This window comes from Aquarana catesbeiana, linkage group LG05 (genome assembly GCF_042186555.1).
Source record: "Aquarana catesbeiana isolate 2022-GZ linkage group LG05, ASM4218655v1, whole genome shotgun sequence".
Taxonomy (NCBI): domain Eukaryota; kingdom Metazoa; phylum Chordata; class Amphibia; order Anura; family Ranidae; genus Aquarana; species Aquarana catesbeiana.
The window spans coordinates 619,679,646-619,696,072 of NC_133328.1; the positions used below are offsets into that span (position 1 = coordinate 619,679,646).

Below are 16,427 nucleotides of genomic sequence, written 5' to 3' on the forward strand. Positions count from 1 at the left end.
CGTTTTGCTTTTAGGCCAAGAAGTTCAATTTTGGTCTCATCTGACCAGAGAACCTTCTTCCACATGTTTGCTGTGTCCCCCACATGGCTTCTCACAAACTGCAAATGGGACTTCTTATGGCTTTTTTTCAACAATGTCTTTCTTCTTGCCACTCTTCCAAAAAGGCCAGATTTCTGGAGAGCACGACTAATAGTTGTCCTGTGGACAGATTCTCCCACCTGAGCTGTGGATCTCTGCAGCTCCTCCAGAGTTATCATGGGCCTCTTGGCTGCTTCTCTGATGAATGCTCTCCTTGCCCGGCCTGTCAGTTTAGGTGGACGGCCATGTCTTGGTAGGTTTGCATTTGTGCCATACTCTTTCCATTTTCCGATGATGGATTGAACAGTGCAATGGGAGATATTTTTTTTTTTATAACCTAACCCTGCTTCATACTTGTCCACAACTTTATCCCTGACCTGTCTGGTGTGTTCCTTGGCCTTCATGATGCTGTTTGTTCACTGAGATTCTCTAACAAACTTCACAGAACAGCTGTATTTATACTGAGATTAAGGCCTCAAGTACACTGCTGCTGCTGCTAAACGGATGTTTAGGAGCAGTTGGGCATTTTCTTTCAGCTGCTCCTGAACTCTCCTCTATGTTATCTTATCAGTACATGTACACAGGGTCGTTTACAGTCGTTTCTAGGCAGTTGAGTTTAGAGGCTTTTTTTGGAACGCAAAAAAATGGGTTCAGAAGCTGAGTTTAGAGGCATTTCAAGTGCCGAACGTTTCTAAACGTGGCTAAATTCGGTAACTCGCATTTAGCTGCGTTTCATTTAGAAGCGTTTTTCATTTTTGGTTATTTTGAGAAAAAAATATTTTTCTTTTTAAAATGCTTCTAAACACCAATTGCCACTAAATCTATAATGTTCATATAATTATATATATATATAGGGCCGAAGCAACTGATCGATTAATCGACAACTAATCGATTTATTAAAATAGTTGTCAACTAATGCAGAATGCATTATTTGTTTACATATCAGGAAATATAGTGCAGCATACATACATGTCAATAAGTGCCTGAGAACTTGTGAATGTGTGAGGAGCAATGTCTCATGGGACATGTAGTCCTGGGCAAGAAGTAAATGGCTTTAAAGGCAGAAGTTTTTTTACCTTGCTATAGGGGGCACTCTATACTATACTTTGCAGCTTGCTATTGGGGCACTCTGAAGGCAGGAGGAGCCAGAAGTGAGAATCAGGGCTGCTCTGTGCAAAACCATTACACAGAGCAGGTAAGTATAACATGTTTGTTGTTTTAAAAAAAAAATCAGTTTAAAGACTCTGTGCAGGGAAGATCAGCATCTGAACCCAGAGAAGGTGGAGGCTGATAGACTGGAGGTAATAGAAGGCATTACAATTACCGGTATATTTAAAGTAAACCTTTACCAGTATTGTGCATTATATTTAAAATGATCATATCTATGAAAAAAAAGTCTCAGCTTTTATATCCTACTTCTGGGTGTGTATGTGTGTGTGTGTGTGTGTGTGTATGTATATGTATATGTACGTGTATATATATATATATATATATATATATATATATATATATATATATATATATATATATATAATTATAGTGGGGACGGAAAGTTTTGAGATCCCCTTAAATTAAATTTTTCACTCTGTTATATTGCAGCCATTTGCTAAAATCTTTTAAGTTCATTTTTTTTTCTCATTAATGTACACACAGCACCCCATATTGACAGAAAAACACAGAATTGTTGGCATTTTTGCAGATTTATTAAAAAAGAAAAACTGAAATATCACATGGTCCTAAGTATTCAGACCCTTTGCTCAGTATTTAGTAGAAGCCCCCTTTTGATCTAATACAGCCATGAGTCTTTTTGGGAAAGAGGCAACAAGTTTTTCAGGGCTCTGGCTGAGCCATTCAAGAACAGTCACTGAGTTGTTGTGAAGCCACTCCTTCATTATCTTAGCTGTGTGCTTAGGGTCATTGTCTTGTTGGAAGGTAAACCTTCGGCCCAGTCTGAGGTCCTGAGCACTTTGGAGAAGGTTTTCGTCCAGGATATCCCTGTACTTGGCTGCATCCATCTTTCCCTCGATTGCAACCAGTCGTCCTGTCCCTGCAGCTGAGAAACACCCCCACAGCATGATGCTGCCACCACCATGCTTCACTGTTGGGACTGTATTGGACAGGTGATGAGCAGTGCCTGGTTTCTCCACACATACCGCTTAGAATTAAGGCCAAAAGTTCTATCTTGGTCTCATCAGACCAGAGAATCTTATTTCTCACCATCTTGGAGTCCTTCAGGTGTTTTTTTTAGCAAACTCCATGCGGGCTTTCATGTGTCTTGCACTGAAGAGAGGCTTCCGTCAGGCCACTCTGCCATACAGCCCCGACTGGTGGAGGGCTGCAGTGATGGTTGACTTTCTACAACTTTCTCCCATCTCCCGACTGCATCTCTGGAGCTCAACCACAGTGATCTTTGGGTTCTTCTTTACCTCTCTCACCAAGGCTCTTCTCTCCCGATAGCTCAGTTTGGCCGGACGGCCAGCTCTAGGAAGGGTTCTGGTCATCCCAAACATCTTCCATTTAAGGATTATGGAGGCCACTGTGCTCTTAGGAACCTTAAGTGCAGCAGAAATTTTTTTATAACCTTGGCCAGATCTGTGCCTTGCCCCAATTCTGTCTCTGAGCTCTTCAGGCAGTTCCTTTGACCTCATGATTCTCATTTGCTCTGACATGCACTGTGAGCTGTAAGGTCTTATATAGACAGGTGTGTGGCTTTCCTAATCAAGTCCAATCAGTATAATCAAACACAGCTGGACTCAAATGAAGGTGTAGAACCATCTCAAGGATGATCAGAAGAAATGGACAGCACCTGAGTTAAATATATGTGTGTCACAGCAAAGGGTCTGAATACTTAGGATCATGTGATATTTCAGTTTTTCTTTTTTAATAAATCTGCAAAAATGTCAACAATTCTGTGTTTTTCTGTCAATATGGGGTGCTGTGTGTACATTAATGAGGAAAAAAATGAACTTAAATGATTTTAGCAAATGGCTGCAATATAACAAAGAGTGAAAAATTTAAGGGGGTCTGAATACTTTCCGTCCCCACTGTGTGTGATATATATATAATTGTTATTACTTTCACTGTTTCCCAGTCTGAGTCTGATATTTACCAGATTCAACCTCTAATAGTATATACAGTATATATCTCTTCTAATAGGATATACAATATATCTCTTCTGTCTGTTATTCTCAGAGTGGATTTGAGATTTTGCTCCCTAACCAAATACAGGGGGTCCCCGGGTTACAAACAAGTTAGGGACTGTAGGTTTGTTCTTAAGTTGAATCTGTTTGTAAGTCGGAACAGGTAAATTTTTTAAGTGTAGCTCCAGCCAAAAAAAATATTTTTAAGCTTTTTGGATAGCATAGGTAAGGGTTAACACCCCTATAACATTTGTTTTGCTGTCTGTGCCCCTGTTAAGAAGATTTCACCTCACTTTGTGTCCCAATGACAATTGGATTTTGAAAATTTTGGGTTGTTGTGGAAACAAGCCTTGGTGATAAAGCATCAGTGGAGGTACCTTTTCCCCATAATAGCTCTTACAGGAGTGAATTTCCCTTCCTAGGGGTAGATTTCCTCTCACTTCCTGTTGTCTCCCTCCATTTGTAAGTAGGAGTCGTTTGTAAGTCGGATGTTTGTAACTAGGGGACCCCCTGTAGTTGGTTATTTATATTTACCACTACATAGAGATATTTAAGAATATTTTTTTTTTTTTGTTTTTTTTTTTTTTTTAAATTATATATTAACTAAATTGTACACCACACTTTTTTTTAAGGTTATTATCCGATTTAATCGAAAAAATAATCGGCCAACTAATCGATTATGAAAATAATCGTTAGTTGCAGCCCTAAATAAATATATATATATATATATATATATATATATATATATATATATATATATAATGCACGTGTGTTCAATGAAAAGAAATGCTATGAGGGCTGAACTGGTTAAAGCAAAACTCCAGTCAAAGAAAATGATTAGCCTAGTGAACGATAAAATAAAAAATGACTGCTTCGGTCCAGGGCAGTGTTCAGTCTCAGTCTCTGGTATTTGTAGGAGCGGTCAGTGCTGAAGGAGGGCAGATCTCCAGACCCAATGTAAAAACATTTACCCACTTTACCAGGGGTATGGAGGGGCTGTCTGTTTTTCCAATGTTGAGAAACGGACATTCTGGCTGGTAAGTGGCAATGGCCTTTCTTGATATTAGGTAGATACTCTGATATTGACAGCCACCCTAAGGAGGGCCTGGACATCAGAGATACACTGCTGTAAGATAAGATTAAGGTCCAAAAGGTGCTGTTGCTCTTCTATCCTACTGGTCGTGTATAAACCTTTAAGTTCATCAAAGCATCTCCGGCATCTATCTGATATTCGCAGAAATATGTGTTTTGCTTCCAAGGGAGTTCAATACCAGGGGGATTGGGTTTTGTAGCTCTTTCCCTGCAGATAAGAGAACATTGACATTTTATGAGTATAAAGCTTTACTTCCAGTCCTCTTTGCTACAAGAAACTTTCAGGGACTCTTGTTATATCAATATCGAAGACTACATTCACACCTTTGTGTTAAAACAAATTCTCCTTACCATAGGTGCCATCCCCAGCAAAAATCTTCATACATGGGGAATAAATAATGATGTACGTGAAACATGTCAAAAGTGAACCTCACAGCACAGCATGAAAACAAACCTGTGAATATGGCAGTTTTTCGAAACTGCAGTTCTGCTTTGAAATAGAACCTTATTTTTTAGGCGGAGGGCATGGAATTTTTCTTTATAGGGCACATTTTATTAATTCTGTTGTACAGCAAGGCAATGCTAAACAGCAGCAGTGAGACAGTTAATACAACTGTTTTGCTGCCCCCCCTGGTAGGTGACTTGGACTTAACCAAGGTGCTTGGTCTAAGTGACAGTCGGTCACTGTTTTGTTTTTTGCTGGAAATTGGCATCAGGCCTCAGCCCTTGGGAATGCACTACCAAGGGGAGGCCGTTCACAAGTCATTAGGGCAGGAGAGTGGTCATATCCGAGAAGAGGTCTCTAAGCAGGTGGCAAGTGAGAGCGTAGCTGAGTCCAGGCAGGGGTCTTGGTGGGTGGCAAACAAAAGACTTGTTCAGTCCAAGCAAGGGTCTTGTTGGGTGGCAAGTAACAAAGTAGAGAGGTCTAGGCAGGTGTCTTGTTGGGTGGCAAGTGAGAGAGTACTCAGATCCAGGCAAGGGTCTTGTTGGGTGCCAAGTGACAAAGTAGAGAGGTCTAGGCAGGTGTCTTGTTGGGTGGCAAGTGAGAGAGTACTCAGATCCAGGCAAGGGTCTTGTTGGGTGCCAAGTGACAAAGTAGAGAGGTCTAGGCAGGTGTCTTGTTGGGTGGCAAGTGAGAGAATAGTCAGGTCTAGGCAGTGGTCTTGTCGTGTGCCAAGTGACAAAGTAGAGCGGTCTAGGCAGGTGTCTTGTTGGGTGGCAAGTGAGAGAGTAGTCAGGTCCAGGCATGGGTCTTGTTGGGTGCAAAGGGAGAGAGTAGTCAGGTCTAGGCAGGGGTCTTGGTGGGTAGTAGAGATGGGCTTGGGCGTGTTCGAAATCCCACATGCCCGATCCCGCCAGGAAGCCGACACTGCACACGGCTATTCACAGGTAGTGAGACATTTCCCGATCTGTGCAGCTGCGATCCGGAAAATGCCTTATTGCCTGTGATTAGCCGTGTGCAGTGTTGGCCTCCTGGGAGGATCGGGCACGTGGGCTTTTAAGGACACGTCCGAGCCCATCTCTAGTGGGTAGCAAGCGAGAGAGTTGTCAGGTCTTGATGGGTACCAAGTGAGAGAGTAGTCGGGTCTAGGCGGATGGTTTGGCAGGCTGCAAGTAGGAGAGTAGTCAGGTCAATCAGTCCATAGACCTCAAGTTTACACAGACATTCCCTGAAATGGCGGCAAAGTCACTGCTGTAAAATCTCGCGACTTTCAAGTCGTGGCAGTGTGAAAGGGGCCTTAAGAGGTGGAGATCTACCTGAACAACATGGGAGACGTCAAAGATCACCAGGCACAGTGTCGCCGCCTCACACCTGATTTAAACCTCTAATTGCCGTACTACTGCGTCGCAATCGCTGCATTGTACGGCAATTATGGGTGGTAAGGAGGCAACATATCACCTCCTCACCACCTGTTAAACACACTGGGATCGCTTTTCAGAGGAGCAGAAGGTCCTGCTGCACTTGTGAATGAGCCCTTAGTTGTATTCGGCAGCGGCACCCTTAGGGCTTGTATATATGTAAAGTTGGGGGGGGGGGGTGCCAAAACCCTGTGGTTGAGTTGTGGTTTTACCACCCCAATCCCTACCCCCTTCAGGGTGTACACATGCCGCAGCAGGAATTAAGTCCCCTTTTGCTTTTGGTGGGTGCTACCGCCTGCCAGTCACGACCCATTCAAGTAAATGGGGCAACTCTGCAAGTGCCCTGCAACTGCATGCTTCTGCTGTGTCCAAGGGGTTAAAGCAGGTGTTGAGAAAGCAACACAACGCTGCCTGCTTTAACCCCTTGTTTGCTGTAGTGTACAAGGTTGCAGGGCACTTGCAGAGTGGCCTCATTCACTTGAATGGGCCATGCTTGACAGGTGGTACACCCACCAACCATGCGCATAACACCTGCTGTGGCTGCGAAATGAGTGCACCCCTGGCTACTGCAGCTAAAGGGGGTGCGGTTGGTGCAGGGGGATAAAAACATGTCTTAACTATGGGATTTTATCACCCACCAAACTGCAAATGTAAATGAACCTTCACTGTTCTGAGGCCCCTATAAGGCTGCTTTCTCACTGATGTGCTGCAGTTTACCCACACTACGGGTGCAGCGCAGTGCGTTTGCAACTTTCCTGGGCTAGCTGCGCTTTGCCATAGACTTCTATTATATCCTGCAGGTGTGGTGCACTTTCAGAAAGTGCACTAAACCCGTGGGATAAAATAGTCTATGGCTAAACGCAGCAAACCCGCAGGAAAGCTGCAGGTACACTGCACTGCACCCGCGGTGTGTGGGTAAACCGCAGCACATCAGTGTGAAAGCAGCCCTATACTATTATACTATTGCTTCACACTGACCTGAAGATCTTCCCTTTGCTGTTGCTGGCACCACTCTGGAGACCACTAGCTGGGATAAGAGGTGGAGTGCAGTTGGTATCACTCCGCATGGGACAGGAGCCGGCACTGCAGAGGAGGCATGGATCTATGTGCTCTTGCTCCCTACTACAGCTCCAACTTTATCTATGCATTGCACTCTGTTGGATGTTCTGGGATGGCGGGTCAGCAAGCCCAGACCCCGATCTACAGGTTGCTGATCCCCAGTTTAGAGTGAGCCTCATTTTTAGTGATAAATCTGTCTCAGAACTTTGCAAATATGATGCAATTGGATTTGCAGGTGCAGCAATTCACAGTAAAATTGTTGTTTAGACTGCTACAAGAGAGACAACCTAATTTGCATCTAATTGTGTCGCTAATTTGCTTGATAAATATCCCCCATAGTATATTTATTCTACTTCTCTTTCTTCTGTCTCCGTCTTGATTCCCGTAATATTCTGATGCAGGTGTTGAACACCTACAGTGCATCCGGAAAGTATTCACAGCGCTTCACTTTTTCCACATTTTGTTATGTTTCAGCCTTATTCCGAAATGGATTAAATTAATTATTTTCCTCAAAATTCTACAAACAATACCCCATAATGACAACGTGAAAGAAGTTTGTTTGAAAGCTTTGTAAATTTATTAAAAATAAAAAACAAAAATCCCATGTACATAAGTATTTACAGCCTTCGCTCAGTACTTTGCTGAAGCACCTTTGGCACCAATTACAACCTTACAGTCTTTTTGAGTATGATGCTACAAGCTTGGCACACCTATTTTGGACAGTTTCTCCCATTCTTCTTTGCAGGACCTCTTAAGCTCCATTAGGTTGGATGGGGAGCGTCGGTGCACAGACATTTTCAGATCTCTCCAGAGATATTAAATCGGGTTCAAGTCTGGGCTCTGGCTGGGCCACTCAAGGACATTCACAGAGTTGTCCTGTAGCCACTCCTTTGTTATCTTGGCTGTGTGCTTAGGGTTGTTGTCCTGTTGGAAGATGAACCTTCACCCCAGTCTGAGATCCAGAGTGCTCTGGAGCAGGTTTTCATCAAGGATGTCTCTGTATTTTGCTGCATTCATCTTTCTCTCAATCCTGACTAGTCTCCCAGTTTCTGCCGCTAAAAAACATCCCCACAGCATGATACTGCCACCACCATGCTTCACTGTGTGGATGGTATTGGCCAGGTGATGAGCGGTGCCTGGTTTCCTCCAGACATGACGCTTGCAATTCAGACCAATAAGTTCAATCTTTGTTTCATCAGACCAGAGAATTCTGATTCTCAGAATTCTGTCCTTAAGGTGCCTTTTGGCAACCTGGAGTTAGCTTTTTAGGTGGGCTGTCATGTGTCTTTTACTGAGGAGTGGCTTCCGTCTGGCCACTCTACCGTACAGGCCTGATTGGTGGAGGGCTGCAGAGATGCTTGTTGTTCTGGAAGGTTCTCCTCTCTCCACAGAGAAATGCTGGAGCTCTGTCAGAGTGACCATCGGGTTCTTGGTCACCTCTCTGACTAAGGCCACCCCCCCCCGATCGCTCAGTTTTGCCAGCCGGCCCACTCTAGGAAGAGTCCTGGTGGTTCTAAAATTCCATTTACGGGTGATGGAGGCCACTGTGCTGACCTTCAATGTTTCAGAAATCTTTCTGTACCCTTCTCCAGATCTGTACCTCCTTACAATCCTGTCTCGGAGGTCTACAGACAATTCCTTGGACTTCATGGCTTGGTTTTTGCTCTGACATGCACTGTTAACTGTGGGACCTTTAACAGGTGTGTGCCTTTCCAAATCATGTCCAATCAACTGAATTTACCACAGGTGGACTCCAATCAAGTTGTAGAAACATCTCAAGGATGATCAGAGGTACCAGGATGTACCTGAGCTCAATTTGTAATGTCATGGCAAAGGCTGTGTATTCTTATGTACATGGGATTTGATTTTCCTTTTTCTTATTTTTAACCACTTCCGGACCGCCACCATCGTTATACGTCGGTACTTTGAAGAGGATTATCGTTGTTATGGTAGCAGCTAGCTACCATAACCCCGGTATCCTCTTCTTCAGCGAGCGGTCCGCTTCAAGATAAAAGTGGTCTCTGCGGTGGATTCGCCACGAGATCACTTTTATTGGCTGTGGGAGAGGGCCCCCCCCCTCTGCTGCGCTCTGGTGCCCTCCGCCGCTTACCGGAGCCGTCGGCAGCGGCGGAGGCGATCGGATCCTTCTTCTGGCCTGACATGGAGGCAAGTGAGGGGAAGATGGCCCCCACCCGTCTCCATATCATTGCAGGGAAGAAGTGACGTCAAAACGTCACTTTCGCCCATAGCTCTTAAAGGGCCATTTTTTTATTGCATTTTAGTGTAAATATGAGATCTTTAAGAGGTCCTGTCATGCTTATTCTCTATTACAAGGGATGTTTACATTCCTTGTAATATGAATAAAAGTGACACTATTTTTTTTAAAGAACAGTGTAAAAATAAAAGGTAAAATAAATGAGGAAAAAAAAACAACATTTTTAACGTGCCCCGTCCCGCCGAGCTTGCGTGCAGAAGCGAACGCATATGTGAGTAGCGCCCGCATATGAAAACAGTGTTCAAACCACACATGTGAGGTATCCCTGCGAATGGTAGAGCAAGAGCAATAATTCTAGCCCTACATCTCCTCTGTAACTCAAAAAAAACATGCAACCTGTAGAATATTTTAAACGTCGTCTATGGAGATTTTTTAAGGTAAAAGTTTGCCGCCATTCCACGAGCGGGCCCAATTTTGAAGTGTGTCATGTTGGGTATCAATTTACTTGGCGTAACATTATATTTCACAATATAAAAAAAAAACTGGGCTAACATTACTGTTGTCTTATTTTTTAATTCAAAAAAGTGCATTTTTTCCAAAAAAAAGTGCGCTTTTAAGACCGCTGCGCAAATACGGTGTAACAAAGTATTGCAACGACCGCCGTTTTATTCTATAGGGTGTTAGAAAAAATAATATAATTTTTGGGGGTTCTAAGTAATTTTCTAGCAAAAAAAAAACGTTTTTAGCTTGTAAACAACACATCTCAGAAAGAGGCTCGGTCTACCGACCGCCGCATGTAGATATACGTCGACACAATGGCACGGACAGGCAAATGGGCGTACAGGTACGTCCCTTTATATTTGCTGCTGTGCCATCTTTTTTCCCCTTAATAAATGAAATAATAATTTAAAAACTGCATCTTGGATTTACTCTTATCTTATCTTTATTCTGCAGCTCTTCTGGTACAGGTCAGAGCGATGCTCAGTGCCAGCACTGACCAATCAGAATCGCTCTGATCTGCCCCGACAGCCTTGCAGAGAGAAGAGGGAGCAAAGCGGGGATTTCATATCCCCAGACCAATAGCTCAGCCGTGTGGGAGGTAAGTACAGCAAGCACTGGAAGACGGGGGTCGTGTAGGATGTTAGTTTGTTTTTTCATTTTTTTTTCTGAAAAGGTGAACTAACGCTTTAAGTGTTCCTAATGGACTTGCTCCTGGGCTTGTCTTTTATTTTCTGCCCATTAAAGATTTCTATGAGTTGCTGTTTCTGGTAATGCAGCTGTCAAATGTGAGTGATGTTTCCATTCTGCATTTCTTTGCAGGTAAGCTATTCTGGTATCAAGTACATTATGACATGCACATCAGAACGCACACAAGGGAACATTTATACTTCTGCTCCCAGTGCAGCTACTCGTCCATCACCAAGAACTGCCTGAAACGTCATGTTATCCAGAAACATAGCAACATGTCCCTCAAGTGCCCCGCACAAGGCTGTAACTACTCCAGTCCAGACAAGTACAAGCTGCAGGCACACCTCAAGATACACACTGACCTGGTAAGTCCAGTTAGAAATGTATTTAGAGTGTAAGTCTGCTTGTAAATCCGATTCATGAAATTTGAGCTGGGCACATATATCTGCAGTGTTTTCTTATCTCTCTTCGAAGCACTAAGTCCCGTGGCTTTCTCCTGCTCCGTTCTTCTGTTATCAGCGTGATAACTTCTGAATAGTTCTCAATCAACTGTGATACAACCAGCCTGAAATTCGTGTCTGGGAGGTTGCTATAAATCAGGGGTGTCAAACTCAATTTCATCGTAGGCCGCATCAGCATTATGATTGTCCTCAAAAGGGCCGATCGTATCTGTAAGATTAGATGTCCAGCTCATCCCCTCCCCATATATTAGATGTCAAGAGCCAACCCACCATCAGAAGTTGAGTCCCCTACTCTCCCTAACATTACAGTGCACCCCCTTTCCTTTTGCTGCTGCTGGGAAGAAGCTGGATGCATTGCTTGAAAGCACAAAGTAGGGGTCTGAAGGAGGACCAGAGGAGGGCTGGAAGGCCACATGAAATAGCCTGGAGAGCTGGATTCAGCCAGTCCTTGTGTTTGATACCTGTGCTATAAATAGATTAGCAGAGAGCTTGCTGTGTCACAGGACAGCTCTGCAAGTCTCTGCCTATTTGGAGAGGGGGTGTGTGCCTTTCCTCCAATCAGCTGTCTTGGCTGTATGCCCAGACTACACACTCAGTGCTGAACAGGAAGAGAACATCTCCTAACATGATCTGAACATTCTAAACAGTATATAAAGATGTAGACAGCAGATATACATGTAAAACTTATGTAGGGAGATTTGTTTCATCTCTGTGTATCATCATGAGGCTGTGCACTTCACTGGGTATATGTGAGGGTTTACATCCACTTTAAATTGAATCTGTGGCCAGGCAGTGGAAATTCATGTAGGTAAATGTTGTTTCAAAATAAGCCTTCACTCACCTCTGTGGCTGCAGGCACTGAGGAGAAATTCATCCTCAAAATTTACAGCAGAAACAGTGAACTTGTATTAGTTCTGTCAGTGTGTCCTCGTCCAACATTGATTCAGCAGCTAAGCTCACACTGTTACCCCTAGGAGCAGTGACTCAGCAGCTCAGTGTCCTCTACTCCCCCTCCCAGCAATGGCACAGCACCTCTGCTACCCCATGGTGAACTAAAGTGATCGTAAATCCATTTTTTTTCTTTTTTTAAAGCGGAGTTCCACCCAAAAGTGGAAGCTCCGCTGATCTGTTTCCTCCCCCCCTCCGGTACCACATTTGGCACCTTTCAGGGGGAGGAGGGAACGGGTACCTGTCCCTGCTTCCGGGAGACATCCCTCGGAAGTTCAGCCCCCCCCATCCTTCCTCCACTGCCGGGCCAGTTAGAAAGCGCAATCACGCATTCGTTCAGCTTCACAGCCGGCTTCCCTTACCATGAATGGCAGTGGCAGCACCTGAGAGCGGATCCGAAAATGGGCTGGGGTGCCGACATCGCTGGACCCTGGGACAGGTAAGCGTCCTAATATTAAAAGTCAGCAGCTGCAGTATTTGTAGCTGCTTACTTTTTAATTTTTTTTTTCCCCAGGCTGGAACACCTCTTTAAATAACAAACGTGATATTTACAGCTCTGTGTAATGGCTTTGCACAGAGCAGCCCCGATCCTCCTCTTCTTGGGTCCCCTGCCGGCACTTTGTCTCTTCCCAACGCCAAATGCCCTTCATAGCAAGCCGCTTGGGCTTGTTCCCGATTCACGCTCTGTGTCTGCATTGACACACACAGTGTGGCTCAGCCCCTCTCCATCCTCAGTGGCTCCCGCTGCTGTCTCTGAGCCTATGAGGAGGGAGAGAGCGGAGAACTGCTGCTCTCGTGCACAGTGCTGAATCAAGATGTGGTTTAGGTAAAGTATAAGTATAAAGGGAGGGCTGTGGGGGGGAGATGCAATCACAAAGTTTTTTTTTTTTTTTTAACCTTAATGCATTAAGGTAAAAAGCCTTTAGAACGACTTGGAGCTCCTGTCCCCTGTGTAAAATATAAAAGTCAGCATGGGATGGAGCAATGTAGCATATGAGCTGCCAAGTCACTGCTGGGAAGGAGCAGCTGAGTTGTCAATTCACTGCTGTAGGGCTGGGCGATTTTCTAAAAAAAAAAAAAAAAAATCTGTGATTTTCTTAAAAAAAACTCGATTCATGATTTGAATCGAGTTTTTTTTTTTTTTTGGACACCGGTCCTGAGGAGCTGCGGGCAGGAGTTTTTAGTTGAGGCCGCGGCTTCTGCCTAGCCTGCGGCGTCCGGCCTCGCGGACTAGGCCGGAGCCGCGGCCTTGCCTTGAAACTACTGCCCGCAGCTCCTCAGCACCGGCGCGGTGAAAAAAAAAAAAATCTAAAAAAATCCATTTGCTTATATTTTGAATCGATTTGACCTCTCAACTCGATTCAAGATTTAAATCGAATTTTTCCCCAGCCCTACTGCTGGGTTGGGGGGGGGGGGGGGGTAAGGTTGCCACCTGTCAGGGATTCACCCGGACAGTTCGGGTTTTGAATCGTGCGTCCGGGTTTCAGTCTGCCTGAAACCCGGACACATTATTCTTCAGACAGGAATGTGGTTTGAAACAGGGCCTGACAGAAGCGTGAGAGGGCACTATTTGCATTGCTGTTCTCTTTGGAGTGCCCAAAGTTGTCCCAGGTCTGTTATCCTACAGTGTATACTAAAAAAAAAAACTATTTTGCTGTGCACCGATAAAGTATTCGCGTTTGGCCAAGTCACTGCTAGATCTGAGTTACTGTTTGGGGGGGGGGGGACTTGAGCTGCTAGACCACTGCTGGGGTGGATCATATGAGCTGCCAAGTCACTGATCGATGTGGGGGGAGGAGCTGAGCTGCTGAGTTAGTGTTGGGGGGGGGGGGGGGGACACTTGAGCTGCTAGATCACTGCTGGGAGGGGGTTCAGAGTTAGCAGAGCTGCTGGGCGGTGGGGGAAGCCAAGCTGACAAGTCACTGCTGGGAAGGGGGAGCAGAGTTAACTGAGTTACCCCCTGACTCCTCAGTGGCTGCAGCTACTGAGGTCATTGAGGGCTCGATTTGAAGTCTAATCACTGCTTTTTTAGAATCTAGAAACATTCTTTTTAGCCTAGGCATAGAGTTTACTATCAACTTTTAGTGTTTATTTTCTATACTGTATAGCTGTGAAGAGAATGACTGCAATGTCTTATGGATGAGTGCAAATATGTAAAATAAAAAGTAAAAATTCTATGTACACTTTCTAAATACCTGTTTAGGTGAAGACCTCCACATTCACTCATCATGTATGCCGGCTCTGCTTCCACATTGCAGTGCTTGAGGATTTAGGAGTGTTTGTATTTATATTTTAAATCTGAATATATTGGAGGAGATTATATAGAGACCTGGGTCCGTTCCTGGAGCGTAATATTTTATCCTCCTATACGGGGCAGATTTTATATTTATTAGGTGCATTTTTTTTTTATTTTGTGATAAATTACTGTGTTTTTAAAATTTGAATTCTGTAACCGCAATAAATGTCCCTTCGGTGTATAAGCAACGTCCTGCAGAGAGACCGCAGTGCTCCAGGCTTTCTGTCGGCAGTCTTGGGTTTAGTGAGCTACCAAAATCCTAAAGTCAGCTTGTGACTTGGCTCATTAGACTAAACGGCGATACAGTACAGACATATCGCCATTAGTTTGCAGAATTCAGGCTTTGATTCTGGAATGTTTATTTCCCTTTCATTGAGCCCACTGGAAGTATCATCCATATATTTATTAGTAAATTTATTTTATTATTATTATTATTTATTAGTAGAAGGCTTTTCATATTCACAAGTTTGTTTTATATACTATATGGCCAAAAGTATGGGGACACCTTCCATCACAACTAGCTATATAGCCCAGCGTAGGAGGCCACCCCTCCAAATGATTGAGTTCAGGTGTTTTCAGTGAAGGGAAGTTGCTATAATGTATCCCAAAAAGCACATTTCTTCCTTATTTTAAATCAGCGGGCAGGAACCATACCAATTACTCCTTTTTGCCCCATCAGACAGATGCCCAGCCAGAATAGCTGGTGTATAGTGCAGCTATATAGACTGATATTATAGAGCGGGGGTCTCAACACTTTCAAAAAGAAGGGCCAGTTTACTGCCCTTTAAAGTTTAGGGGGGCCAGACTGTGCCCAGTGGGAATAGAAAATGCCCTGGCATCTTTGGGAGTAAACAATGCCATAGGCCCTCTGATCCCTTCTGTATTGATTTGTATTGTAAGTGTACTGTCTGCCCCCATGTTGTAAAGCGCTGCGCAAACTGTTGGCGCTATATAAATCCTGTATAGTATTAATAATAGGTTTGATGGTCAGTGGGAGAAAAAAATGACATCATTGGTGTCTGTGGGAAGAATAGTGCCCCATAATAGGTGTCCATGGAAGAATTAGTTCCCCATCTCTGGTGTCATTGAAAGGAACAGTATCCCATCATTGGTGTCAGTGGAAAGAATAGTGCTCTATCGTTGATATTAGTTGGAAAAATAGTGTGGAGAAATAGTGCCCTCATCATTAGTATTAGCGGGAGGAATAGTGTCCCCATCATTGGTGTCAGTGGGAGGAATAGTGTCCCCATCATTGGTATCAGTGGGAGGAATAGTGCCCCATCATTGGTATCAGTGGGAGGAATAGTGCCCTATCATTGGTATTAGTGGAAAGAATAGTGCCCCATCATTGGTGTCAGTGGGAGGAATAGTGTCCCCATCATTGGTATCTGTGGGAGTAATAGTGTCCCCATCATTGGTATCAGTGGGAGGAATAGTGACCCCATCATTGGTATCAGTGGGAGGAATAGTGCCCTATCATTGGTATTAGTGGAAAGAATAGTGCCCCGTCATTGGTGTCAGTGGGAGAAATAGTGTCCCCATCATTGGTATCTGTGGGAGGAATAGTTTCCCCATCATTGGAATCAGTGGGAGGAATGGTTTCCCCATCATTGGTATCAGTGGGAAGAATAGTTTCCCCATCATTGGTATCAGCGGGAGGAATAGTGCCCCATCATTGGTATGAGTGGGAGGAATAGTGCCCCATCATTGGTATCAGTGGGAGGAATAGTGTCCAATCATTGGTATCAGTGGGAGGAATAGTGTCCCCATTGTTGGTATCAGTGAGAGGAATAGTTTCCCATGTTTGGTATCAGTGGGAAGAATAGTGCCCCATCATTGGTATGAGTGGGAGGAATAGTGCCCCATCATTGGTATCAGTGGGAGGAATAGTGCCCCATCATTGGTATCACTGGGAGGAATAGTGTCCCAATCATTGGTATCGGTGGGAGGAATAGTGTTCCCATCATTGGTGGTAGTGGGAGGAATAGTGTCCCCATCATTATCAGTGGGAGGAATAGTGCCCCATCATTTGTGAAGTGGGAGGAATAGTGTCCCGTCAATAGACCTTAACAAAAGACTCCCCCCAGCAA

At 44.3% G+C, this 16,427-nt stretch overlaps 1 protein-coding gene across 2 annotated transcripts in view; it reads left to right on the forward strand.

The window, feature by feature from the left end:
- ZFAT (zinc finger and AT-hook domain containing) overlaps window positions 1-16,427 on the forward strand; it is a 292,845-nt gene that overhangs the window by 136,764 nt on the left and 139,654 nt on the right. For both annotated transcript variants that reach the window (XM_073632280.1, XM_073632279.1), the window contains exon 8: window positions 10,765-10,997. In XM_073632280.1, coding sequence (XP_073488381.1) covers window positions 10,765-10,997 — 233 coding nt within the window. The remainder of the gene's footprint in view (window positions 1-10,764; window positions 10,998-16,427) is intronic.